General features: G+C 34.3%; 1 protein-coding gene and 1 pseudogene across 13 annotated transcripts in view; one reads left to right on the top strand and one right to left on the bottom strand.

Annotated features, from left to right (window-relative positions):
• TANC2 (tetratricopeptide repeat, ankyrin repeat and coiled-coil containing 2) overlaps positions 1-27,874 on the bottom strand; it is a 554,326-nt gene that overhangs the window by 301,890 nt on the left and 224,562 nt on the right. For 8 of the 12 annotated variants that reach the window (XM_079134942.1, XM_079134940.1, XM_079134931.1 and 5 more), the window contains one exon: positions 10,200-10,310. The exons of the other annotated variants lie outside the window; for them this stretch is intronic. In XM_079134942.1, coding sequence (XP_078991068.1) covers positions 10,200-10,310 — 111 coding nt within the window. The remainder of the gene's footprint in view (positions 1-10,199; positions 10,311-27,874) is intronic. 12 annotated transcript variants of the gene reach the window in all.
• On the top strand, positions 13,307-17,361 carry LOC306657417 (small nuclear ribonucleoprotein Sm D1-like; annotated as a pseudogene). Its single transcript has 2 exons — positions 13,307-13,324; positions 16,089-17,361. The product of its transcript is annotated as a small nuclear ribonucleoprotein Sm D1-like (transcript).

Consider the following 27,874-nt stretch of genomic DNA (forward strand, 5'->3'; position numbering starts at 1 on the left):
AGCTAGATTATGATGATGACCAACAGCAGGATAGAAACTTTACCAACATGAATCTTGGTAAAATTCAATTACCAAAAGATCACCAAGAAATATAGGCATCAAGTCCAAAATAAGGGGAAAGAAAGAAAGCGAGGGTAGGGGAGGGAGGGAAGAAGGGAGGGAGGAGAAAAGAAAAAGAAAAGAAAAGAGGGCACATTCCATCAAAACAGAACAAAGATCAGTGAAATAAAGGAAGGGGATTGAGGGGTAAGGAAGAGGGATGGGATAAAATTTGATCTAACTTTTCTATGTACATATATGAACACATTACAGTCAATCTCACCATTATGTATATCCATAAGGCACCAATTTAAAAAAAAAACTATAAGTAAATAGCAGAAAGATCAGTAGAGTATATGAAAGGGAATGGGGTGGGCAGGAGGGGGGAGTACTGGGAACAGAATTAGAGCAAATTATATTCCATGCTTTTATAATTTTGTCAAAATGAATCCTAATGTTATACATAACTAAAAAAAACTAACAAAAAGAAAAGAAACATATAGTCAACAATAAACCACAGATACTTATACAAGAAATATCTTTATTTATTCTCCTTCGTCCATACCCAAGAAAAACAGAAAGAAAAGGAGGGGCTGTAATGTGGCAAACTAAGTAGGAATGTACACACCCCTCTAATTCTGACCCAAATCTCCAGTGCTTAACACATAGAAAGCATTCAAGAAGTATCTGTTGAGGCAGGGGTAGTGGCACACAGCTATATTCCCAGCAACTTGGGGGCTGAGGCAGGAAGATCCAAAGTTTGAGACTGGCCTGGGCAACTTAGTGAGACCCTGTCTCAAAGTGTAAAACAGAAAAAAAAAAGGGGGGGGGGGACTGGGAATATAGTGTAGTGATGGAGCACCCCTAAATCCAATCCCTAGTTGCCCCCCAACAGAGAAGTATCTGTTGAATGCATGAACAAAATAATTTTTAGAGAAGGATATAACCAGAGCTGACTATAAGAAAGGCTGTTCTGACAGCAATGTGGACAATGGATTAGAGGAGGGTGAGGCAGAAAGACTAGGAATTTCCTCAACTTCACAAAATGTAAGCTATATATCAATCAAATCTTCCTTCTTACCTTTTAAATAGCAACATTGTTCCTTCTATTTGTCTTAGTTTTCTGTTGCTACAACTAAATACCTAAGACTTGGTAATTTATAAAGACTAGAATTTTATTTGGCTCATGGTTCTGGAAACAGAATTTACAGAGCATGGCACTGGCATGTACTTGGCATCTAGTGAGGGCCTTCCTGCATATCCTAACATGGCAGAAGGCAAAACACAGTAAGACACAGAAAGTGTGCTGATCCAGGTCTCATCTTTTTCTTATAAAACCATTAATGTCATCAAAAGGACCCCACCCCTATGACCTCATCTAATTCTAATTACCTCTCAAAGGACTCACCTCCAAATACCATAAACACATGAATTTGGGAATTAAATTTCCAGCACATAGAATTTTGGGGGGACACATTCAACCATAGCACTATATGAAGTGCATAAAATTGCATTTTAGATCTTATTGTCTGCTGTCCTTAAGGAAAGGTGACATAAAAGATAATCTTTTCTTTTTTAAAAATTCAAACTCGCACTTTCAGATGTATTTTCCCCACTGGTTATCAAACATATTCAGTACTCTTCCAACAATAAACCACTTCATCACTCTTATATCAGTTAACAACTAAAGTGAACCATTACAGATAGATAAGTCAATGTATATAATAAATATTTAACAAATTAAAGGAAGTACTAGGGAGCACAGAGAAGAAAGAAACTTGCCTTGGGAAGGTGGAATGAAGATGGAGAGGATTCTTGGAGGAAATTATATTTGAAATTAATATAATAGATGAGTTTGATATTTTTAGCAGTAGACTGAAGGAAAAAGAACAAAATCTGCAGATTCATATTCTGTCTGACTTACCAATTCAACACAAATACAGAACTCAAAGATGAAAACTGACTAAATGCAGCATATTTAATGTTGTAAAAGAGTGTTTTAAGTTTATTTTTTGAACAATATCTATAGTAGTAGTAGTACTACTATTAGTAGTAATATTAACAATAGCTCCAAAGGACGAATGATATCACTAATAAGTGGATGATGACACATAATGGGGGGTGGGAGGGGTTAGTGTTAGGGTTAGAGTTAGGGTTAGGGAGGGGGGCAAGAATGGAGGAAGGAAGGACTGTATAGAGGGAAAAGAGGGGTGGGGGGGGGGAAGGGGAAAAATAACAGAATGACTCAAACAACATTGCCCTATGTAAATTTATGATTACACAAATGGTATGCCTTTACGCCATGTACAAACAGAGAAACAACATGTATCCCATTTGTTTACAATAAAAAAAAATAGCTAACATTTATTGAGATAGCACTGCCTGGTATATTTCCTAGTACATTATATATATTGAATCATTTTCTTATTACAATATTCATATCTTACAGATAGCATAAATGAGGTACATGCTTGCTCATGATTCAGAATGAGGTAAGTAACAATCAACATTTGAGTCCAGGTTGTCTAGTTCCTTAGCCTATGCGCTTAGCCATTTCATCACTCTGCTAAGAAACATGTGCTTATTAACTACAAATATTCTCTATGGTTATTTTATTTATTTTTATCTTTAACATAATCCAGAAGAATTATCTGATGATAGAAAATGATAGACAATATAAGAAAGCACTAATAAATTCAATAACTATTTACTGAGAACTTCTGGCATGTACAGCACTGTTTTAGGTACTAGATGTACATTTACGAACAACAGGCACAGTCCCTATCATTAAGGAACTTTACAGCTTCATGGGGCAAATAGTTTAATTAAATCATGGCAAATTAAATTGTGATAAATATAATGCGGACAAGACAGAGGATGCCATAAAAAGAGTAAGTGCTATATATTTCAGAATACATTTGGATTTTACTTTTCCTGATGACACTAATTCTCTGCTCATTGACAATTTACACTTTACAACATATGCAAGAAGTACCTTAAAGTAGCCATGGGCGATGGGATTAAATAATGATCAAAACTGTCCCAAGAAATCAATATCTAATAGCTAATGTATCCAAATCCCTAATCTATCCCTATTCCTAACATGGTGGGCTGCACACAAATTAGACAAACATTTATCTCTAATTCTATACTCTCTCTTATATCTTGGCATTCTCTTAGCATTTTCGTTGCACTGTTTACATTTTCCTTTATTATCTCTTCATTATAAACTGTTTATTTCTCATCTACTTCAACAGGACATCTCTTTTTGTCATATTTAATCAAATAAACCCAACAGAGTTGTAAAAAACTATGATTAGCTTGGTCCAGTTGTCAAAACAAACCTGGTTACAATTCCACTTCTTAAAGATTACCTAAATTTTTCCTTTCCTGATGAATACTGGAAAGTGGATGACTACTGGAAAGTGGATGACTACTAAAAGTGGGGGTTAATATTTGTCCTAATAAGTGCTAAAGAAGTTATATGAGCTTCTACATTCTCCCCAAACTGAACTCCTGATTATGAGACTCACTGCCTACCAGCTGTTGAGAAGAAAATCAATGGCCTCAAGCTCATCGTTACTCACAGAGCATCTGGTTTTAAGGTCCTGACCCATATTTCTTATTTCTTTTGGGAAGAGTTGAAGATTAGGGGAAGAAATAAATGAATGAGTGGCAAAATACCGACAATTCTTAAAACAGGGGGATGGATATATGGGGGTATGTTTAAAACTTTATACAATGAAGGGCTGGTGGGCTTGGGCACACAACTTTTGGGACAAAAGGATGCTTGAAATATGTCTTACGGATGGCTAGGTATTCTTGTCCTCTGGTGATCTCTAGCTGATGTACCTCCAGCCTGAGCCGTCATAGGAGCACATGTAGATGTAAGCTCAATTTGAACCTTAAAGGAGCCATCCAGGCAACCTGTCCAGGTAAGAGCCTTTTTAACCAATACCTATAAAGTCTACGAGTAGGGAAAAAATGCATACTGTTGGTTAAAAATTCTGCTGTACATGTACTGTGCTCACAACACAGTAGGGTACAAACATAATGTAACAAATGTAGAAAAAGATTCTTTGTACCTGTAGTCTAGGCAAAATCATATAGAGGGTTTCATTTGTAAGTATAAAATTTGTAGCACAACCAAAGAAGCATGTTAATTATTTAGACATTTGATAATGTTTTCAGAATTTTAAAAAACTGAAAGGAAGAAAATGAAAAAAAAAATCATCCACTTCTTTTAATTGAAATGACTATGACCATATAGGTATTGGGGAGAAAAAGAGTCCAAGAAATTCACCTTATATAAAATACTTGGGTCTATAATGGCTTTTACTTATACTATGTCAGGTAAAATGCTGATAAGAAATCCAAATGAAAAGCCCTTTACAACTACAAAATATATGATTATGACTATGACCAAAATAACTATCCTAAAACTCTTTTCCTTTCTTTAGTTTTTAAAAAAAAAACTTAATTTGTTATCACCTTAAATAACACTGTCCTTTGAAAGAGACAGCCATTTAAAAATGAGATTTAAAAGGATCCACATTAAAAGATTAAATCTCAAATTTCTCTGAAAGTATTTGACGTGAATAAAAGAATATCTTCTCAAGATCGGCTTGGCCCTGGGCCCTTAACCTTGCAAATGTAGTCTTAAGACCTATAAAACTGTCAGCTTGGCCTACCATTAGTGACAAAGTACACTTCTACACTTGAAATTTTATATTATAATGTGTAACAAAAACACTCATAACTCGGCAAAAGTGAGGCACTAAGCAACTCAGTGACACCCTGTCTCTAAATAAAATACAAAATAGGGCTGGGGATGTAGTGTAGCTCAGTGGCTGAGTGCCCTGAGTTCAATCCCCAGTCCCTCAAAAACAAGAACAAAAACACTCCTAAAACTAAAATATAAACAGAATAACATTATCCTTTACTGCCACCTGATTACTGAAATTTTTCAATACAAGTTCATTGTAGATATTTTAGAAAATGCAGAAATGGTAATAGTGATTATAATAACTAATAAGGGAAGAGTGCTGATATCTCATTTGTTTTATCCAAGTTTATAAGCAGTGGCATATACATTATTTTGCTTAGTCACACTAAAAACCATGTAATAGAATAAAAATACGTATTTTATCACAAAGTTACAAATAACTCTTTTCAACCAACACCTGTTTTATTGTTTTTTAAAAAGTGTTTTTATTGCACTTTATAGTGATATGTAATAGTGGGGTCCATTTTGACATAATCATTCATGCATGGAATATAATTTACTCCATTTCAGTCCCTGATGCTTCCTCTTTTCCTCCTCTCCTTCCTCCTCCTACTCCCCTTACTCTTCTCTACTGGTTCTTCTTTTTTTTTTTTTTTAATTGGCGTTTATAGATAATACGTAAAAGTGGAATTCACTGTGGTATATTCACATATGTAAATAGCAGAATTTCTGATGAAAGTATATTTTATGATAGTTATACACAGTACGTGGTAGATAGACAAGTCAAGTCAAATGCAGGTCGAACTATAAAACCTGAGCTCTTATTTACTAATATATGAAGCCCCAAGAAAAAAAGCTGAAACTACCTACAATCCCATCAGCCAGATACAAGCTTGTAAGCATCATCTCACAAGTCTTACCCAACAACCCCAGTCCTAGACAAATCACCCACTTAAGCAACCAATGTTCCAGTTTGGTGTAGTCTAGGTATTTTTTCCTATGAAAGTATGTATGTATAATATGTAATATATAAAATGCAGAAATGTCATACTATATGTAATGTTGCATGAAAGGAAATTGAGACATACAAGTTATATGACATGTTCCAGATTACAAGACTAGTCAGAGAAAAATCAGAATTAAAACATAATAAGATATATTTAACTAAAAATGACCCTACTTTAATTTTTTTTCTGATTTTTTTAGAAAATACTTCAAAAAGGGCTGGGAATACAGCTCAGTGGTAGGGTGCTTTCCTAGCATTGAGAGGCCCTGGGTTCAATCCCCAGTACAGGGAAAAGAGGTAGGGGAATGAAGGGAACAGACGCTTTTAAGGGAGTGTGCTAGGGCTGGGGTTGTAGCTCATTGGTAGAGCACTTGCATAGCATGTATGAGGTATTTCTCAGTATTACATATAAATAAATAAAATAAAGGTACATCAACAACTAAAAAATATTTTAAAAAGGAGTATGCTATACTTAAGAATTGTCACTCTAATAATAGATTTAGCTAGTATTTTATGAGAATTTAGTATGAGCCAACCATTCTGCTAAGTGCTTTATGTATATTAATCTGATTGAAGTTATCTCCATTTTTTTACAGATGAGGAAATGTAGGTTTAGAAAGGCTGACTTACTCAAAATCACACAGGTAATATAACAGGCAGAAAAGCTATAAAGTATAGAATAAATCTGTTCTCTTACTTTAGGAATTATTCTATTGAAATAACTGCTATCAGTTGGCTACCCTTTTTCATAAAAATAGATAGGCCCTATCTCATACATAGAAACTGAATTTTCTACCTCTCAATCTGAGGGTAATAAGGCGTACTTAGAGAATCTACACAGTAATAGGATTAGAAGGCAATATATTTCTGGAATATATGGTGTCGACTTCAAGTGGTCAGCAATAAAACCTGCTGGTGACCCTAGACAAATCACTTTAATTCTCTAAGTCTCAGATTGCCCATTGTGAGACAATATTTAAAACAATTCCCTGAACATCCCCAACTCTGGTAATTTAGTCACATTAACACTATTAATCATCTCCATGATTGCAGATGCAGAGCAAAAGTATGTTGTTTACTTACATATTTCCCACATTTCCTAGATATAAAAAAATCTGATCTGAGGAGTAACATAACAGATTAGATATTCTAAAATATAATGCTATGTAGACTAAAGTACTCAATTTATTATGACACATATTCTGGATCAACAGCTATATATATATATATATATCCCCCAAAGTAGCTTTCCTTAAGACTTTGCAGGCTAAGCAGTAATGACAATGACAATGACGTGGTCTAGTTTGATCTACAATTTCCTTTTATGTGTAGGACAACACAGAAACATTAGACATGAGTAACAGAGGTGCCAAGTACAAGTAGAAAACTAAGAAAAAATATATATGTCTCAGGCACACTTCCAACCCAAAATACAGACACCAAGAGCTTTAAGTTTAAATACAGAAACAACATGAACAATTACTTTCCAGAAGTCAACAACAGTAGAATAAACCCTACAGACTTCTAGCCTTATTCACTGTATCATTTGTAAGATGTTTATACTAGCCCTTCAATTTTGGTTCTTAAAAGTATGGAGCCTCTAAAGCAGCTCAGTCATCATCTGGGAATTTGTTAGAAATGTTTGACCCAATCCAGACCCACTGAACCAGAATTTCTGGGGTTGGGCCTACCAATCTGCATTTGGATGAGTCTGCCTGATAATTCTGAAGTATGCTAGAATTTGAGAACCACGGCTCCAATCTTTAATTTACAACCACTGCCTCTGTGAAATGTAGTTTCCTAAATTTGCAGGTGATAATGAGTAAAGCTGGTGGACAAGAAGATATCAGAACACACTAGCTTTAACTGCATTATTATATAGGAATATACAATGACATATGTTCATTTTTCTGTTACTATATCTTATGTAAAAAAATATTTAAAAAGTCTGGCTTGGTATTTGTTTTGCAGAAGTACAAAAAAATTCTTTCTTACCCTCTGAAGGTTCCATAATTGAGCCTATGAAGTAAACTGACAGCAGGACAGTTTGAGAAAAGGCATACAAACCAATTATGTACAAAGTGGCATCAGAAAAAGTAAATACTCAAATACCCAGTGAAATCTAGAAGCTCATACACTGTTCACAGAGGAGAGTGGAGAGATGATGTGGGCAACTTAGGGAAGAGCAAATGATTTGGGAGAGAGATGAACGGGCCCTCAGAATAGGTAGCCTGTGACAAAGTTTGCTTGGGCATGATGTAGACTTCCTTTTTTTTTTCTTTCTTTCTTTTTCTTTTTCTTTCCCCTGTAACAGAGTAGGATGAGACTCCCTGGGAGGGGATTCCTGACAACTGAGTTCCTTTTTTGAAGAATCTACCTTTAGGCAGATAAGGAAACTTCAGAAAAAGTTCCTCCGTGTACTGCTTTGGGAAGAAAGATAGGAGGGCAGAAAAAGGTCAGGGACACCTTGGTTCTGAGGATGCTTCTGAAGTCTTCCAAGCTTCTTTTGGTTCAAAGTACTCAGGATGCCAAAGAACCACTTTGGGGTATACTTTTCTAAATTCCAACAGTTTGTTTTATGAGTATGTGCATTAATTCAGGTTTATTTTTAAACCTATGAAGAGACAACAGCTTCCAAATCTCATGTTGTCGCCCTCAATAGAAACTTATTTCCAAAGGGTCTAATGTCTTTATTATAAAAGAGCAAACCACTATGAAGTTTCTTTGCTTTAAGTCTGTTTCAGATGTAAAAAACAAAAAGATTACATAACATGGCAATTAGCATTTTGGCATCATGTTGTAGGTTCTCCCTGGCTTTCTAAAAAATCTTAATTGAGGTTTAGTTGGTTCAATTTTATATCAGCAAAGAATTTATGCTTGTGGAAAATATGCATAAATAATTACATGGATAAAACTGTCCATAGCTATTCAGTACTGACATTCCAACAAACAGCAGCTACTTGTTTCATGACAATAACAATAGCTAGATCAGATTAAGGATGTTATATGAGAAATAAGAAAGTGAAAAATTAGACTCCTCTAAGAGTATTTTAACTTGCAAATCTGGAAAACAAAAGGAGCTGGTAATGGTAGAGTACTTTCATAGCATGTGCGAAGTCCTGGGTTCAACACCCAGTTACCCACTCACCCCAAACCCTCCCATAAAAGAACAAGCCTTAGGAAAAAGGCAGAGGGGTTAATGCATTTATTTATTTCACTTTAGAACACTAAAATTTGCATGAAGAAATGCAAAACACAATATTCCACTGCCTAAGAAGTATGACCATACCTGAAAACATGTTAAAGAGCTTTTGTTCCTTTTGGAAACAGGAAAGCTGTTTCCTAATACATAAACATTATTGAATAGTCATCTGTAACAGTGGTTGAAGTTCAAAGTTCAATACTCTGAGAGTGAAATTCTCAAGGTCTTTCAATATTTTAAAAATTGATTCATATAAAATCAAATGTCTTTTGTTTCATTAGGTTTGGCCCAGGTTTCTCCCATTGTTTGTTTCTTGTTTTAGCTTGTCCTATCTGGCTTCAGAGATACATTATCCTGACATTTATGATCAGAGCTATTGATATCTTTTCTAGAACTAGGAATCATTTTACTCTGCTGACCCCTAATGCTGTAAATACTAAGTGATTGTATTCATGCTGGTTAACAGCAATTTTAATGAGCAAGAATAAACAAAAGACCCAAAACCAAATCTTCTAAGGTCCTTTACTAACATTCAGATCTGTATACTCAACTAGAACTGTGAACACTGCTGACACAATTCTATAGACTCACTCTAGAAAGAGTGTAAAGGATGTTGCCAGGCAACACATCTAAGTCTGAAAGAATCTAAGCATTGATAATGAGTCTGTCTCAGTTTGGCTCCCACACAGGAAGGGTTTTAGTGAAGTCCCACATGTGTTTACATGCCAGACATAAGAAGAGGTATTTCTAAAAGTGAGTGTCCAAAAGGAATTCAACTCAGGAATCTATTTCTTTCCTAATTCAAGTTTAATGTTTCCAACATCACAAGTATTTCCTATAACTATCCAGAATTCTAGTAGAAATTAGGCATAATAGGTCATATGTAAAGGTCCAGTGTTGAGTGAAGATTCATATTCATATCTTCAACATTCCCATTTGCACAAGGCTATGACAAAATCTCTTCTATTATTTCAAATCACAAAAATAACTCAAATTATTTTCTTTTGAAAACTATCTTTGAAATTGCTTTCAATATTTACTATTATTATATCAAAAGTCAAAACAGAATTTCCAATAAAAACTATATTCTTTAAGGAGAATATATAACCGGCTGTAAAAGAGTTAACATGATTTTATGAGTAGTATACATGCAAAACTCTGCTCTGCTGGATGGGCCTGATCCAATCCTCCCTCTTTCAAAGCAGACACTCTGCATGCATGCTTACCAGGGCAGTATGCGTCCACGTCCAGTTTCTGAGCTGAAGTGAGGGTTGGGGAGCCAAGCTCGGATTCTGGAATTCGTGGGCTCTCAACAAACTTTGCCTTCCTCAGAGGGGCTAAGGACAAAGAGAGAGAGCCAGAGAGAGAGGGAGGAGAGAGAGAGGAAAACAGAAAGGAAGGGAGAGAAAAAAAGTAAAGAGAAACAGGGAAAGAGAAGGAGAAGGGAAAGAGAGAAACATAGAGGGGTCATGAGTAAGGGGAACAGCAGGCAACAGATGGAAGCACTTAAATGAACGACACACTCTGTCAGACTCAGATCAGGTTACTCTTTTTTTGTGCCAGAAAAAAAAAAATTAACTGCATTCTTCATAGAGGAGATGGGTATTGCTAAAAAGTCACTGAAAAAGAGAAAAGCTAAAATCTAATATTCAAAACTATAAGCATAAATTATGATTATCTGCTATTTCTGGCTCTTTTCTCTCTTTATAAAGCAAAGAACTTTCCTATTTTGGCTTTTAGTGCCATTAAATATAAGTACTAACTAAGGAAATGATGGGACTAAGTTTAAAGGTTTTGTTCATGATAACTGTCTGTAATCAAAAGATTGTCTTTATCCAGAAAGCTGCTTTAATACTCAGTCATGATAAACACCAAAAGTAGGATTAAATACAAGCCATCACTCCTAATCTCTACAGTCTAAATCAATCAATGCAGTGTTCTGTCACTAATGTAGGAAGTTGAAACTCCTAGCAGACTAAAATATTAACTAGGCCATGCCAATTTGATACTGATGCTGAAGAGATGTAATTTAGTTACAAATTTAATCATGAAGTCTATGGAATAGTAATATTCCATGTGATGGAATTCATTCATTATTATAAGGAATGAAGTACAATTTATGAATTGAAAGTTTTACTTATTGAAAGCACACATCAATTTTATTTACTGATTTTTAGGGGAAAATTAAGAAATACTGTTAATGTTTATTCAAATAATAAGTTTTTTGCTTTGTTTTTTGGTACTGGGTATTGAACCCAGGGGTACTTTACCACTGTGACATCCCCAGCACTGCCCCTACCCTTTTACACTTTGAGACAGAGTTTCACTAAGTTGCTTATGGCCTCACTAAATTGCTGAGGCTGGCCTTAAACTTGCAACTGCCCAATACACCGGAATTATAGGCGTGTGCCACTGTGCTAGGCTCAGTTAAGTATTTTAAAAGTTAAAATTATGAAGATTGCTATGGTACTTTAAAACTGAGTTCTATTAAATAAACTTTAATAAGGTGAAACGATTTAGCATAGTACTAGTACAAAAAGATCAAATGAATGTGAAATTGCTTTGTATGCTTTATATATTAGTGTCATAACTATATGCGTCTAAGACATGTAAATGTTTAAGATCACATTGCCATTTTTTGTTTTTCCAAAAGTTCCTGCATGTTCTTCAAAATCCTCATTCCTTACTGACCCACAAGGGATTCTGTTATTCCTAAATATGCTCTAAAAAGAATTATAAAACGTAGTCATTCCAATGGCCAGAATTCTTCTTTATTTTCTTTGGAAGATTAAAAATGATAAAGTATTTAAAGGATATAGAAAATAATTTTTAAATGTGCCAATACTCAAAACCTACAGACAACTAAATCATAACTTAAAACTTAAATTATGTGTATATATATATTTCAAGTATATGTTAAAAATACAACTTAAAGTCTGTCACTGTCTCCGTAGCAACAGAGGCCTAATTTCAAGGGCGCCAACAGGATGATTTGTATCCAAAAGTAAGCTTTGGGATAGCAGAACTTTCAACTCTGCTAAGAGTGTAATAATATTTGAGTGTGTCTTTTAAAATCATTATCACAAATTAAATTCTTGAGATATATATGCAAGTGACTAATAGCCAACATCCAAATCTCTTTCATTATATTCTCACCAACTGATTAAAAAATAACAAAACATTTTATTTATTCAATATTGCATTTAGGAGAAATGATTATAATTTTATTCTTAACACTTTTAAGTCCTTTACTAGAATTTTATTAAAGTATTATCATGGCATCAGAATAACTATTATACCTGCTGAGTTCTGACAAAGTCAGCACTGGTTCCTGATCAAGGGACTCTCTATATCTAAAAGTTCTACTTAGTAAACTTTTGGAGTAATAAACAGACAGAAAACAGCATTTTAGAGGAGAAATATAAAAAAGAAATTGAGAATGGTAGAAAAACTGGAGGGAGGTATGAGGAATATACAAAATTTATGAGAGGAAATCAAAGGGAAAGATCAGGGTCCTAGAAATCATACAGAAAAAAAAATAGCTGAAGACTATGAAAAGAGTATGGACTAAATGGTATTAATCAGAAATTGAATAGATAATAGAAGAGAAAACATGCATTTTTTTATTAAAATACATAATTAACTAACAAAGATAGTTATCTTTGATTTGTGAAGCCTAATGTCATACTGACTCCCTTCTCAGGGAATTCCAGCTAAGATTATCTTTAAAGCTCACAAATGATATATAATCATTTCTTCTATCTACCTTTACCACTTCCTCATCCATGGGGTACTGTGTGTGTCTAATAATAAAGTTAAATTATTTTATAAAGGAGATGGTAATGGTGCTATTATAGACAACAAATGTTACTCGTAAGCCAGTCAAACACAGGAGATACAATCACAGAAAATGACAGATTGTCCAGTAGTCATAATACCTCTTGGTAGAGAAAAATAAAAGGATCACTTAGAAGATGTAGACTGTATTTTTCTTGAAAGCCTAGACTATTTTAATAAACTTCATTGTAAAAATGGTATATAAGATAATTCAGATAGGTAAGAAAATGCTACATCAAAAGAATTTTACTGATAGTTGAAATAAAAGTGGTTGAGTAAGATGAATAAAAACAACGAAAACCAAAACCAGATATTTTATTGTGATGTAAGAGCCCACGGGAAACTACTACTGAGAGGTGATCTGATCCTCCACTGGGAACATGATTTTTACACTGTAAGAGACTTGACTTTGGGAATCTGGCAGAGGTTGAGGAAGGATGCATGTGGATTTGGAGGACAGGAATGATGGTTTGAAAGACATGGAGCAGTGATGACTATGGCTATGGAAAATAAAGTAAGCAAGTGGTTTCAATGCACAGTATGTAGAGGCAGTATAACATGGTAGCACAACAATAAAGGAGTTGGATAGTACAAGAATTAGGGTCTAGGCTTTGAAACTACAAAGCCTAAGTTAGATTCCCACCTGTTCCATGTTTCTTAGCTGTAAGAATCTTTCTGTGTGCATGTTTCCTTACCAGTTATTTTGGGTTAATAGCAGTACCTACATCATGGATCAGTTGTAAAGATTACATTAATTCAAATTAAAACCTCAGAGCAATGCCCAGCACCGAATACTACTAGGTTTTGTAGTGCAAAACAGATTTATTAAGGATAGACAATAAGGGAAAACAGAAGACTAGGATCCACTGTTAGCTGTTGCCCCAAGGCTCAGAAAATCTGCTCAGGATGGATAAAGCCTTGTCTGTGTGTGCCTCACTTGCACCACAGCGGAGGAATCTTGGAAAGCAGTCTATCCTGAGTGTTATACCCTCAGGTCATTTGAGTCACTGGGTGAGAGCATTAAAGGGCATCCAGTTATGGGCAGGGGACTGGGAACAGGCCCAGGATGTTCCAACCAGCTCTTCTTTATCTCAGGATGTTACATTTCCAGCACATTCTACTATTATTCTTGAAAACTAAGTGAGAAATGGTGAATATTACTGGTTTTGCTGTGTCAATACTAACATCACAGTTTCAGCATGATTTGGAAAGTCTGAATTTTGTGTGTGTGTTGCGGGGAAAGAGGGAGTAACACAAAAATGTCTAAGATGCTAGAGGGAAATGTTATAGCTTGGATGTGAGGTGTCCCCCAAAAGCTCATGTGTGAGACAATGCAAGAAGGTTCAGAGGAGAAGTGATTGGGTTGTGAGAGTCTTAATCTAATCAATGGATTAATTCCCTGATGGGATTAATAGTGGTAAATGGAGGCAGGTGGGGTGTGGCTGGAGGGAGTGGTTAATTGGGGGCATGGCTATGGGGTATATATTTTGTTTGTAGAGAGTGTAGGCTCTCTCTCTGCTTTCTGATCACCATTTGAGCTGCTTCCCTTCACCATGCTCTTCCTCCATGATGTTCTGCCTCACCTCAAGCCCTGAGGAATGGAGCGGCCTTCTATAGACTAAGACTTCTGAAACTGTGAGCCCTCAAATAAACTATTCCTCCTCTACAGTTGTGCTGGTCAGGTCATTTAGTCACAGCTGCCAAAAAGTGGACTAAAACAGGGAATGAGAATAACAACAATATTCATTGTTTAAAAAAACTAAGAAGGGTATACAATGTTGAAGTAAATACAGGTTATGCTTTAGAAAGTAGTAAAATGTTCAAACTAAAATGGTCTAGGTGACACAGTGGCTGGGGAGGCTGAAGCAGGAGGATCTCAAGTTCAAAGCCAGCCTCAGCAACTCAGTGAGGCACAAGGCAACTCACTGAGACCCTGTCTCTAAATAAAATTCAAAAAAGGGCTGGGGATGTGACTCAGTGGTTGAGTGCCCCCGAGTTCAATCCCTAGCAACAAACAAAAAACCAAAAACAAACAAACAAACAACAGGTCTAGGTTAAACAATGACAATTATTCCCAAGATCTCTTGGTAGTGTGTGTGTGTGTGTGTGTGGGTGTTCCTTTGACAGCAAACAAGAGCAATCAGATCTATCACACAGGACTGTCAATAGTAAAAAGAAAATCCACCTATGGAGGTTCCTGTGTACACTGTTATGATGTTGATGATATTGATGCAAACTTAATCCAAACAAATAAAACAGCATTAAAATAAGGATTTAAAATAACTATTGAGGCATTTGTCTTTGATAAAGGTTTCAAAGCAGAAAGGAATTTTTAAAAAGAGAGTAGCACAAGAATTAGATACTCATGAAAGAATTGTATGGAGATTGACAAAATCAAAGGAAAGGTCAGAAAAATGAGAAATGAAGAATGAGCTGGGCAGAGTGGTACATGCCTATAATCTTAGGTACTTGGGAGGATAGGCAGGAGAACTTCAAGTTCAAGAACTGCAAGCAAGACCCTGTCTCAAAATAAAAAAATAAAATAAAAAGGATTGGGGATGTGGCACAGTGGTAGAGGGATTTATCCCTGGGTTCAAGCCCTAGAATGGCAAAAAAGAAAGAAAGAAAGAAAAATGAAGGGTGAATATAATAGGCAGAATAACACAAAGTGCTGATGAAGGAAAAATTCTGAGATATCCTAAACTTTATTACAAGGACAAGAGGAAGGAGTGGGGAAAGATATAAGGGAAGTTAATCAGTTCACAGTTGCATGTAAAACCAACAAAAGATGACTTCACATTCCTGGAAGTGTGATGAAACCTTGATTTAATTCCCATCAAGTCTGACTACCAGTGCCACCAAACCCTGTTTATGTATAAACTTTCCAGACTATTAACCCCAGCCAATGCAGAAGCAACAATTATTACTCTTTATGAACTGCCTTCCTATTCCAAAGACTTCCCATCTTTGCACTGTCCCACCCCTCTCCTATCTATGGCCAATGAAGGTTCAGTGTAAACATCTTGTGCTTTCCTTCCTTAAATATTTCATTACGAAAAATATTCTTAGTTTTAGGTCTAATGAACATTTTTCTAATAATCCTACAGCAGAAATTTGTCCCAGGACCTGTTCTTTTTTCAGGTTAACACCTATAATGGCTTGATAAACCATTTTATTTCAGAGATAGTTCAGGTTTAAAAGTTTTGCTTTACCAGTATCAAAGTATTTTCGATTCATAACTCTTAGTTGGAGGGTTTTCCGTTGTCTGATATTGTGAGCTATCAGACCAAAAGGGCAACAGCACCACTAGGAAGAAGCTCGTGAGATTTTTGATGAAAATGAGTCATGAAACTGTAACCACTGAATTGAAGAATGGAACACAGGTCCATGGAACAATTACAGGTGTAGATGTCAGCATGAATACACATCTTAAAGCTGTGAAAATGACCCTGAAGAACAGAGAACGTGTACAACTAGAAGCATTGAGTATTCGGGGAAATAACATTTGATACTTTATTCTACCAGATAGCTTACCTCTGGATACACTACTTGTGGATGTTAAACCTAAGGTGAAATCTAAGAAATGGGAAGCTGTTGCAGGAAGAGGCCGAGGCTGAAGGTAGAGGAAGAGACATGGCTGTGGAAGAAGAGGAGGAGGCCCTAGGCAATAATGTGTCTCATGATTACTGTTTGAAAGTGATAAATGACTTGGAATATTTTTTGTACAGGTTTTGTTTGTTTGTCAGTTTTTAATAAACATAAGTGTGGGGGGAAAAAAGGAAGTATTTTCACAAAGTAGGATTTGAAATATCAAGTATAATAAGATTAGTCTAAAGATAAACTGGCAAATGGGATAAAAAGATTCTTAGTTTTGGAAAGAAAAAGAAGCATAAAGCATCCAGATTAGAAAGGAAGAAGTAAATTATCTCTGCTTGCAGATTATATAATCTAACATGTAGAATACTCTAAGAAGATTCCACAAAATAAATTAATAAAAGTAATAAATGAGTTCAACAAAGTTACATGATCACAAAACTCAGCTGCATTTCTATACACTAACAATGAATAATCTGAGAAGAAAACTAAGGAAACAATTCAATTTAAAATAACACACACACATAAACACACATGTGTGCGCACACAGTACTTAAGAATAAATGTAACCAAAGAGGCAAAAACACTTCTATGCTGAAAACTTTATAAAATACTGCTGAAACAAATTAGTCATCAATTAATGAAAAAGCATCCCCTGAAAGGCTTGTTAGGGTGGCAATACTACCCAAAATAAAAGATAGATTCAAAGCAATCCCTGTGAAAATCTCAATGACCTTTTACTGCAAAAATAGAAGCACCCATCCTACAGTTAACATGAAATCTCAAGGGACCCCTGAATAGTCAAAACAGCATTGAAAAAGAATAAAATTGGAGTCCTTACATTTCCTGATTTCAAAACTTACTACAAGATTACAGGTGTAGCTTAGTAGTACAAAGTGTGTTTATCATGCACAAGGCCCTGAGTTCAGTGGCTGGCATAAAAACAACAACAACAATAATAAAGGGATTTAAAGGAAGGCCTAGTCATTATCTTGATTAACCTAAATTTTGTTATTGCTCTGTGTTTCTGTGGGCAGTCATGCTGGAAATGGAAACTGAACAGAAACTGCCCCCCAAACCCTGGTACCAAGAAGCCACACCAGGACTTCCAAGAACTAGACCTAGAACCAGGCCAATCCAAATTGCTCTGCATACGCATACTACTTAGTTTTCTGCTTTTGTTCTTCCCCCATATAATCCTGAAACTGTTTTCAGTATGGAAGACAATTTTCAAGATCAACTGTCTTCCCATTCTGGTCCAGCAGGAAATAAACCCCTTTCCTGCTTCATCATCATGATGTCTGTTAACTGGACTCTAGAAGAAACAGGTGGTCAAACCTAGTCTTTCTAGATCTCTAGAGTCAGGCCTCTGATTGAAGACATTTGTAATACAACTTACTGCAAAACTTCAGTAAGCAAAATGTTTTGGTACTGGAGTAAAGACAGACATACAGACCAATGAAACAGAATGGAGGACCTACAAACCCTAAGATCATATAACTTTCAATAAGGGTACCAATACCATTTAATAGTAAAAGGACAGTCTTTTCAATAAATGGTTTTGAGAAAATTGAATATCTTTCTGCAAAAGAATGAAGCTGAACCCTTATACCACACAGAATATTAAATGTAAATGGATGAAAGACCTAAAAATAAGAGCTAAATCTATAAAGTGCATGATGGTAAACAATCTGAACTTCAGAACAGTCAAGGAAGTGAAGAGAAACAATGGGTAATGTATTGGGAAAGAGAAAATGTGACTTTAAAAAGTTTAACAGATCTTTCATAGGTAGAATCCTATAATATTATTAGCATTTAAGTTCCTAAACATTTATTCAGGGTACCATGAATATCTGGAAATAAATGGAAATAGATGCTTCCAACCTGTCCAATGTGCTGATTAACTGTTATCATGAACATACTTTAATGATACACAAACAACATCTTGAAGAAAGGAAGAATGTCAAGAAGCTCTTCCTGTTGAGTAAAGTATTTCCTTCAAAATGGAAGATAAAAAAAAGTTTTAAAACAGGTAGTTTTAGAAAATTATAGATTTTGTATATTTACCTTCTTTTAAAGTTTCATGAAGAGTTTTATGGTTGCAAAAGTAACTGGGAATTGGCTTATTTCACTCAGCATGATATTCTCCAATTCCATCCATTTATTTGCAAGTGCCATATTATTATTATTCTTTCTGGCTGAATAATATTCCATTGTGTATATATACACCATCGTTTCTTTATCCATTCATCTGCTGAAGGGCATCTAGGTTGGTTCCACAATCTAGCTATTGTGAATTGAGCCGCTATAAACATTGATGTGGCTGAGTCACTGTAGTATGCTGATTTTAAGTCCTTTGGGTATAAGCTGAGGAGTGGGATGGAGAAGAAGAATGGAGGAGCTTTAGATTATGTAGAAGGAAATGAGGGGGGGTGGTGAAAAATGGTGGAATGAGACAGACATCATTACCGTATGTATATGTGTGATTACACGAATGGTATGAATCTACATCGTATACAACTATAGAAATGAAATGATGTATCCCATTTGTGTACAATGAGTCAAAATGCAGTCTGTAAAAAATAAAAAAACAAATAACTTCTAAAAAAAGTCACTGGGGAAAAATACATTCACTTTGTGTCTTTAAAAAGCAGAACTAAAGAGCAAACTAAAACCCAAATAAGCAGAAAAAGGAAATAATAAAGATGAAAGCAAAAATAAATAAAATGGCAAATAAAAAATGAAGAAAACAATGAAAGCAGAATTTAATTCTTAAAAGAAAATTAACAAAATTAAAAAACCTTAATCTGATGAAGAAAAACTGACATGAATTACCAAAATCATGAATAAAAGGGGATATCACTATTGACTCCATAGAAATGAAAAGAATCATAAGTGAATATTATGAATGATTTTATGATCACCAATTAGATAATTTAGATAAAATGGACAAATTCCTAGAAAGAACAAATAATCAAAGTTGATAAATTAAGTGATGGAAAAATCTGAATAGATTTATAACAAGAAAGAAATTGAAGTAGTAATTAAACATTTTCCCACAAAGAAAAGCCCAGTCCCAGCTGGCAGCAATGATGAATTCTACCAAATAAGAAGAAATAACATCATTCCTTTATAAACTCTATTAGAAAATTAAGGAAGAATTTGAGACAGAAGTGGCCTAGAAAAGCTGGTTACTTCAGGTACATGTGGCTTTATTTTTATATCAACAGGATATAAGAAATGTGCACTGATACCTGAGTTATGGATTTAGTCAATTGAAATAAATATTATCACACTTTATCTTGAGAAATTAATTGATACTATTTAAAGTTTTGTCAAATAAAAATGTTTAGAAACTAAACTTTCTCCAACATTACATTTATTGATGTTAGTCTTCTTATAGTTTTATACATAATTTAAATTTTTGCTCAGTTCTTATTTGGTACTCCAAAGCAAAATGAAATGTAAGAACATTTTTTTCTTTTTAATTAATTTTTTGGCCTAATGAAAATACTTTTTTTTTTTTTTTTTTTTTTTTTTGGTACTGGTTAGGTTTAACCCAGGGGCATTTTACCAAGAGTTACAGCATCCTGAATCACTGGGATTACAGGTGAGGGCTACCATGCCTAGCCGGAACTACTCTTAAATTTTTTTTTTCTTAGCCAGGTGCAGTGGTACACACACACCTATAATCCAGTTGACTGGGGGGATTGAGACAGGAGAATCTAAGTTTGAGTTCTGCCTAGGCAAATGAAGACTCTATCTTAAAATAAAATTTAAAAAGGGCTGGGGAACTATAGCTTCGTAATCGCCTAGCATTTGCCAGGCCCTAGGTTCAATTCCTAGCACTGCTGAGAAGAAAAAAAAAAAATTGAAAAAAAGTATTTCAGTGGTAGAAAAACTACGTTTCAACTTTGTTTTAGAAAGACCAATAGAAGCAGTGGGAATACAGCTCCATGGTAGAATGCTTGCCTCACAAGAGTGAGGCCCTGGGTTAGGTCCACACCCCTGAGGGGATGAGGGTGGGGGTTGGGGGGGGAACCAGTGGAAAGAGATAAATCTATTTGGGACTCTATATTTCCTCTTTTCTTTGTAATGAAAAACTTCTCAAGCTCAATTCTAATTCTAGGCATATATCTCTAAAAATAATTATTCTGATTTCAAAAATGCTAAGCAACAACAAATAAAATAACAAGATGTATATGTTTATTTTTCATTTTTTTATTTACATTTTTAACCTAAGCTCATTTGACCAACATAAAATTTTTTCTAGGAGGAACACATTAATCCTATTTACAAATGGGAAACAATCATAAGATCTCTTACACAGATCACAGTAATTAAGTGGTCAATGATAGATTCATTTCCAGGTATTTTTATTTCAATTATATCATTTCATTCATATCATTTTTCCTCATGGTATCAAACTCATTTTAGGACATAAGAGATAATTTTAAATGATCCTTAAAAAGGCAGTATGGAATTACAGAGTGTGGCAGACATCATGGTGCCTACCAACATTCTGATCTCATGCCATTCTAGGCAGAGGGGTGACTGTAATTGCTGGCTATTGTGGTACGTAGGAAGGATTCTGTGATTTGTTCTGGCTAACATGATTACAGTAGAAGTAACTATGGCCCCTGCATGATTCTAATGGCCTGTCTCTTCCTCTAGAATAAAAGTCATGAAGAAAATCTCATGGTGAGATAGTAAAACTGCGAGGCTGAAGTAGCCTGGACTGCTATGTATTTCCACATAAGACAGCTGACCTGGAAAGCTATTCAAACTTGCTGGGTAAACTAGAAATAGACATTTGTTCTGTAAAATCACTAAGATTTTTAAGGTTCTTTGTTATGGCAGCATAGTCTAGTCTATTTTAATGAATGAAATAGCTACAAAGTTATCCTATTTTCCATTATCTGTCAATCTTTCCAAATATGTCAAGAAGAAATTTTTAATGTGGTACTAATATCAGCTAATTCTCCTTTTTAACAAAAAAGAACAGCTTAACTTCAGACCTGTTTGAGGGTTAATAAATAGGTTGAATGTTCTAGTTAATATTATAGTTATGGCACATGATACTTATTTTCCAGTTTACTAATGTTTCTCTTACTTAAATCTCTTTTAAAATAAATTTATTTAAATTGAGGCATAAAATTCCAAGAAAATATTAGGTTAAAAACAAGTATAGCTATAAGCAGGTAAAGCAAAAGTCATAAAGATGTTATGCCAAATGAATAAAATTGAGAAAAAGTGTACTATAGCTAACTGTATTTCAACAGGGCAATTCTTGATTTATTTCTTCCTTTTTTTGCCCATGCTGTGTTGTGAACAAAATATTTAGGCAACTACATTTAAATTGGTATTCAATATAAAGGGAAGCATTGATAAAATATTTTCAGATTACAAGAACAATGTATTAAAGAGTCATGACTGGAATACTAGTTAAGTAATAACAGAATTAAGAGATAACAGGTACAGAGAAAATATTTAATAATTAAACTAAAAAAGAATTCTCACATGAATAGACATAGTTATTTGAGCAAGTTTAATCAGAGCAGTCTTTTACAAATCTTTTCTTCCATCTTTTCAGTAGGGCCAATCTAGTTCTACAAGCCTTTAATGGCCTTCATTTCCACTAATGGCATAGTGTGAAGTCAAAAATGTGGAGAAAGAAGAACAACTAAATCTGTGTATTTTACGTATAGTACACAATCTCTGAAGATTCTAGTTCAGGGTTATTATGCAGCATCCAAGTTAGATAAATGTGGAATGTTAATATAGAAAAGCTATAGTTACTTGATTAAACCCAAAGTAAATAATGAAATTATTCTTAAAAGTTTTATAGTGATTCATAGTGAGTTCTCACACTCAGTTTCTAAATTGTGCTATCATGATTGAAAATATGTGAAAGGTTTCAATATGGTCACTCACTAACTTGGCACCAAAAGAAAAATCTTTGAAAAAATTGTTTCTGATGATGAATAAAGAGAAAAGGAAAGATAGATAAGATGGAGAAGAAGAAAATATTTCATTTCAGAGGATGGAAGAACACAGATTGATAAGAAGATAGGGATGTGATGCCAAAGAATAAAGTAACCCTCTAACTTCCAGGCAGACAAGAGCTAGCACCAGATCCACAGTATAAAAAGCAGTGTTTTCATCTTAATGAACTAGTGTATATACAAATTATTTGATAAAACTAAAGTCTCTCAAGCTCATTCACCCTGTGTATCTGGAGAAATTATGCTCCTCTCATAGACATATCACCACAGTTCCAAGACAATCATATTTCTCCTTCAATTAGGGTAGACAAAGAGCTGAAGTGAACTATAATCTCAGTGCTGATCAAAACAGAACAGATTTTTCACTCGAAATGGATGTTTAGTCAGAAACTCCTTTCTATGTTATAATCTCACCATTATCTTTGAGCCTCAGAGTTCTTTGCTAGATTCTCTACAATATGTATTCTCTAATCTGTTTCCTCAGTTCAGGAAGACTGTCATTCTCTGCTAGAGTTCTCCATAGTCAGAATACCTTACTGCAGAAAGGTGGGTTCGTCTAGTTCTTGTCCCCCACCCCAGCCTTTCTCTCAGGAATCACACCACCATGCTGTTAACTGTCCAATATCTGAAAATAGTTGTTTCCAATCCAAGGCAAGTCCAGCACTGATGAAGTCAGCATAGTGGAAAGCAGCCTTTCTTGACATTTTAATTGTACCTTTTATATATTTAGTATTCAGAATATATCTGAAAATAAAAAAGGGACCTTTGTTTTACATACCTCTGTATCATTAGTAGTAACTATAATAGTGCCAGGCACAGTACAAGTGCTACTATTTGTTGAATGACTTAATGAGTTTCTAATTTTTTTTGTATGGTTTTGGAAGAATAAATGATCTGTTCATGCCTTTCCTTTAGTGACTAAAGCTGAAGAAAATTGGCAATTCTAAGTAGTATTCAAGGAAATGTAAGAATAGGTGTGCTCTTCCCACATAAGTTCTATTTTCATGCAATTGTGTTATGCCACACAAAAGATATACTAGACATGTTGATTGGTGGACAGAACACACCAGTAATAAATAAAATTACTCATACTTCTTGCCTCAGTTGTTTATGCCCCTCTCCCTGCCCCCAAATGGATAACTGATATTTAAAGAGCAAAAATTATTTTTTTCGCAGAGTGCAGACTAGAATAGTGCTAGTATAAATTGTTTTATTTTTTGACAGGGAAAGGTACAGTATGTTGGAGAAGAGGTGCTTAGAATAGAAGAAAGCTAGAAACAAGTTTATTTTTGAACATTTTACCAACTCAGATTTAAAACTATGTTAAGTTATATATTAGATCTAGGATTCTGGTATTATAAAATTTGAAGTACAAATTCTACCTATTCTATTATTTATATAGAAATATATAAATAATAAGTCATTAAACTCTTCTAGATTATAAGCTCTTTAAAGGAAGGGGTTGGAGGATAATCTCAGAACAGTGCTTCAAACGTGATATAAAATGCATTTACACTGCTGTTTCCCCTTTTGCATTAGGTATCAATGATGGCTAAAAATATGCTGCCTAGGTAAAATTACATAAAATTCCCAGAAAAAAATTATTGTTACACATACTTAAGAATTGAGAGAGAAACAGACTTGGATAGTAATGATGTATATATATATATATGGTCAGCTGTACAGACTAAACTGGTTTCTCCTACACAGACCCAAAAGGTCTAGGATTAACAAAGAAAGCAATAAGAACCATAGAAGGTTATTTAAAATCTTTCTTTTTCTTTTTCTTTTTCAAAACTTTGGGAAACTGAAAAATATCCTAACCAATCAATGTGGAGGCAGAAACTGTTACAAACTGCATAAACATGAACACTGTGCCAGTACGGTAATAAAATTCTGTGAGAATAGATTAAAAGGATAAATATGGTTATACTTTTAACTACAGCTGAAAACAACTAATTATATATTTCAATATAGCTAGTACAGAGGATTTTAAAGGATCTCAACATTCAAATGACAAATGATTGGGTGATAGATATTACAATTACCCTGATCTGATACTACTATTGAAATAACCACATTATATCTATGTGCAATTATTATGTGCCAATTAAAATATTTTTTAAAAAGAACAGGTTAAAAACAAATTAAGTCTTTGTCTCACAGACAAAAATGACTACTGAGAAATGTTCAAAGATTAAGTGTGAAGGCCAATAATTTTCTGGCTTGTTTTTAGAATGTGCAGTTGCTACTAATGTTATAATAGGGAACTTAAAACAGAGAACACATTAATTCTAACCCTGGGTGAAGAATCACATTTCTCTGACCTTAAAATATTTGTCAGAAATTGCCAGTCTTTGTAAGAGAACAAGTTGCCTTTCAACCTCCCTAAGACCCTGGTATCATCTGGCTGGGAAAGAATAAAGAAGAGGCTAAGTAGATGATTAATTCCTGAGAAAAACAGGGTATACAAAGATGAGCTGTCTTCTCCAGTGAAAGTAAATCCCCGGAAAAAACAGGGCTAGCTGAGGAACAGAACTAGCATTCTGCCAGGAAAGGCTCTGATTTAGAGGTAGGCAAGGATTTTTATTGTGACTGTCCTTAAATACACAAAGGCGTGAAATACTGTTTGCCTTGCCCTTGGTTGTGTGGTACCAAGAAGGGTGATCTTTGCGTGAAAAAGCAGACACTGATTTGGTTCACAGGCAAGTTTTCATACATCTCCTGCAACTTCTGGATTTTAAACTAAATAAAACACTCTGTTCACTAATTAATTTCTTTTAAGGTTTGAAAAAGAAAACCTTGTAGGAGGATGAAATTATAGCAGTATTATATATTACAGTAAAAAAAAAAAGCTAAAAAGCAAATCTCAAACTTAAAAATTTATATATTTTTCTTATGAGTTCTGTCATTTACTCACTGAATGTATGGAAAAGAAAAAAAACAATTACATAAAAGTCTGGAACAACAAATGATAAGGAAGAGAACAATAAAATCAGTTTTTAAAATTTTTGGCATTAAAACTAAATATCAGTTCCCTGGTATACAAATATTTCTATGGCTAGAAACAAGTTATTTGAGAAAGTGTCAGTGTTTATGAAAGCCCAAACTCCCAAAATACTACTGAGGAGGTTTTGCTTTGTACAGCCAAGAAAAATTCTATCACATGGGTCCTCCCTCAGATATCTAACACTATAAACTGGGAAAAAAATGTAAACTACCCAACAGTTCTAGAAGATGAACACAAGTAGACAGATTTTAGAGGAAGGTTGACACTAGAAGACTGAATTGTGATGCATTTCCATATTTTAGCTTTTGGCCTAAAAGTGGATAGTCAACACTACATGGGGACACTAAAACTCTGATAGAAAAACCTGTACTTTTTCTAGTTTGAAGGTTATTAAGGTGACCTTCAAACATATCCATCAACTCAAACTTTTCTATTTTTGGTGGCAAGAGCAACTAAAATCTTGTCCTTCAGCATGAATCCCAAATACAGGACAATTTTATTAACTACAGTTTTCACGTTGCACATCAGATCTCTAGATTTCTTCATTCTGCCCACCTGACCTACATCTCTCCTTTTCTGCCCCCACTACTGCTGCTGGCAATGACTTCCTTATTCTCTATCTTTGAATTTCTTTGACCTTCCATGTACAAAAGATATCATGCAATATTTTTTTTTTCATTCTGTTATGGTTGGAAAAAATGCCTGATATGATTTTGATTTTAAATTTTTTTTTTAAAGAATGGTTCTGTGACCAAACATGAGATCTATAAAATGTGTTCTAGGGCAGTGCTGGGAATTGAACATAGGTTCTTGCACCTGCTAGGCAAGTGCCCTACCACTGAGATACCATCACAGCCTTCTATGCAGTATTTTGGGTCTTCTGAACTGATCTCACATTTCTAAGTTTCAGTTTCCTGAATCTTACTCTTTACTGTAGTTGTCTGGCTCTTCTAAAGTCTACTAAATTAATTTCCCCACAATCTGAAGAAAAAGTTAACATGTTTTGTTTTTAGATTCCTGAAAGACAAAATGTTTCTGAATTATCCAGAGATTTTAGTGGTGGTTTTGCATAAGAAGGTAAGATGCATGAGGTAGGAGTATTATCAAAACTAGTTCTGAATTTAATGTTTTATATATAATTTTACCTGTGTTAAATCATAGCTTTAAATCCTTAGGGGAGCCTCAAGAAGAAAAAAAGTATTTTGTCTTTAGTAAAGAATATACAGAGTTATTTGTAATAACGATCACAACAAAACACATTATTATAGAGATTAAATTATAAGTTAGATTGAACTGTGTCCCCTGAAATGTAAACATATGGTAAATTAATAAGACTTATAAAGTGATTAATGAACACTAAATACTTTTAAGAAAGGAATTAACAAAACAGCTAATAATAAATTTTTATTGCGATACCTAAATGGTATCGCAAAGAAAACCAGTTGAGAGAAACAAACTTAGATACTGAAGAGGAAATATACATAGCTTCTCTGATTTTACTTCTTGTTTTATAATCATGTAGATGAATAGCAGATGATAACTACGAAGGAAATAGAAGGTGGTTAACTGTATTTCATTTTTCTAATTTAATGGGCCTCATTTTAATAATAGGTAGAATATTGTAGATATGCACTAACTCAATAATCTAATCTTTAATCTCTTGGTTTTAGTTGTTCCTATGTATTTCTGTGTCTAAGTATACTTTAGATTTATTAACTCTATTGTATACTTCTCTATGAGTTCTTTTTGTTTTGTTTATTTTGTTGTTTTTGGTGATAAGGATTGAATTTAGGGTCTCTGAGTTTCCAAACTTATTAACACTGAAAGTAATAAAGACCATTTAAAGATTATGCAGGTGTAACTGTGAACATATACTAATGATACAAGAATAGGTAATATTTAGTGCTCACTATATTCCACATACTGCAATACACTTAACATTTATTATTTGTTTATCCTCTTAACATTCTTATGAGGCAGCTACTCTTATTATAATTTATGAAAGAGGAAATTGAAATGTGAAGAATATGAGTAACTTGTAGAAAGTAACACAAAAAATAAGTGGTAACGCTGAAACCTAAACCATGCACGTCTGACTAAAGTGGCCAGGTAATTAACTATTTCTGTAGACTGTTTTCAAGTATGCACTTCAACCCATAAGAACATAAGATTCTTTATATCATAGTTCACTAGTTTGATGGAGGGTATTAGGACTTGAAAGATAGGAGTGACATTGCTAAACATAAACTTTCACCCACCATTAGATTCAGACCCGCGTCATGTACCAACAGGATAGTAAAAATTTTTTCTGTGATACCTAAGTGGTAAAAAATTGGTTTAGATGAGGGAAATAAACTTAGATACTGAATGGGAAATATAAAATAAGAAATAAAATTGTGGAAGCTATGTATAAGACAAGACCATAATTCATTGGTCCAGTCCATACCCATATGTG

The sequence above is a fragment of the Sciurus vulgaris genome (genome assembly GCF_902686455.1).
Source record: "Sciurus vulgaris genome assembly, chromosome: 3".
NCBI classification, from domain to species: Eukaryota; Metazoa; Chordata; class Mammalia; order Rodentia; family Sciuridae; genus Sciurus; species Sciurus vulgaris.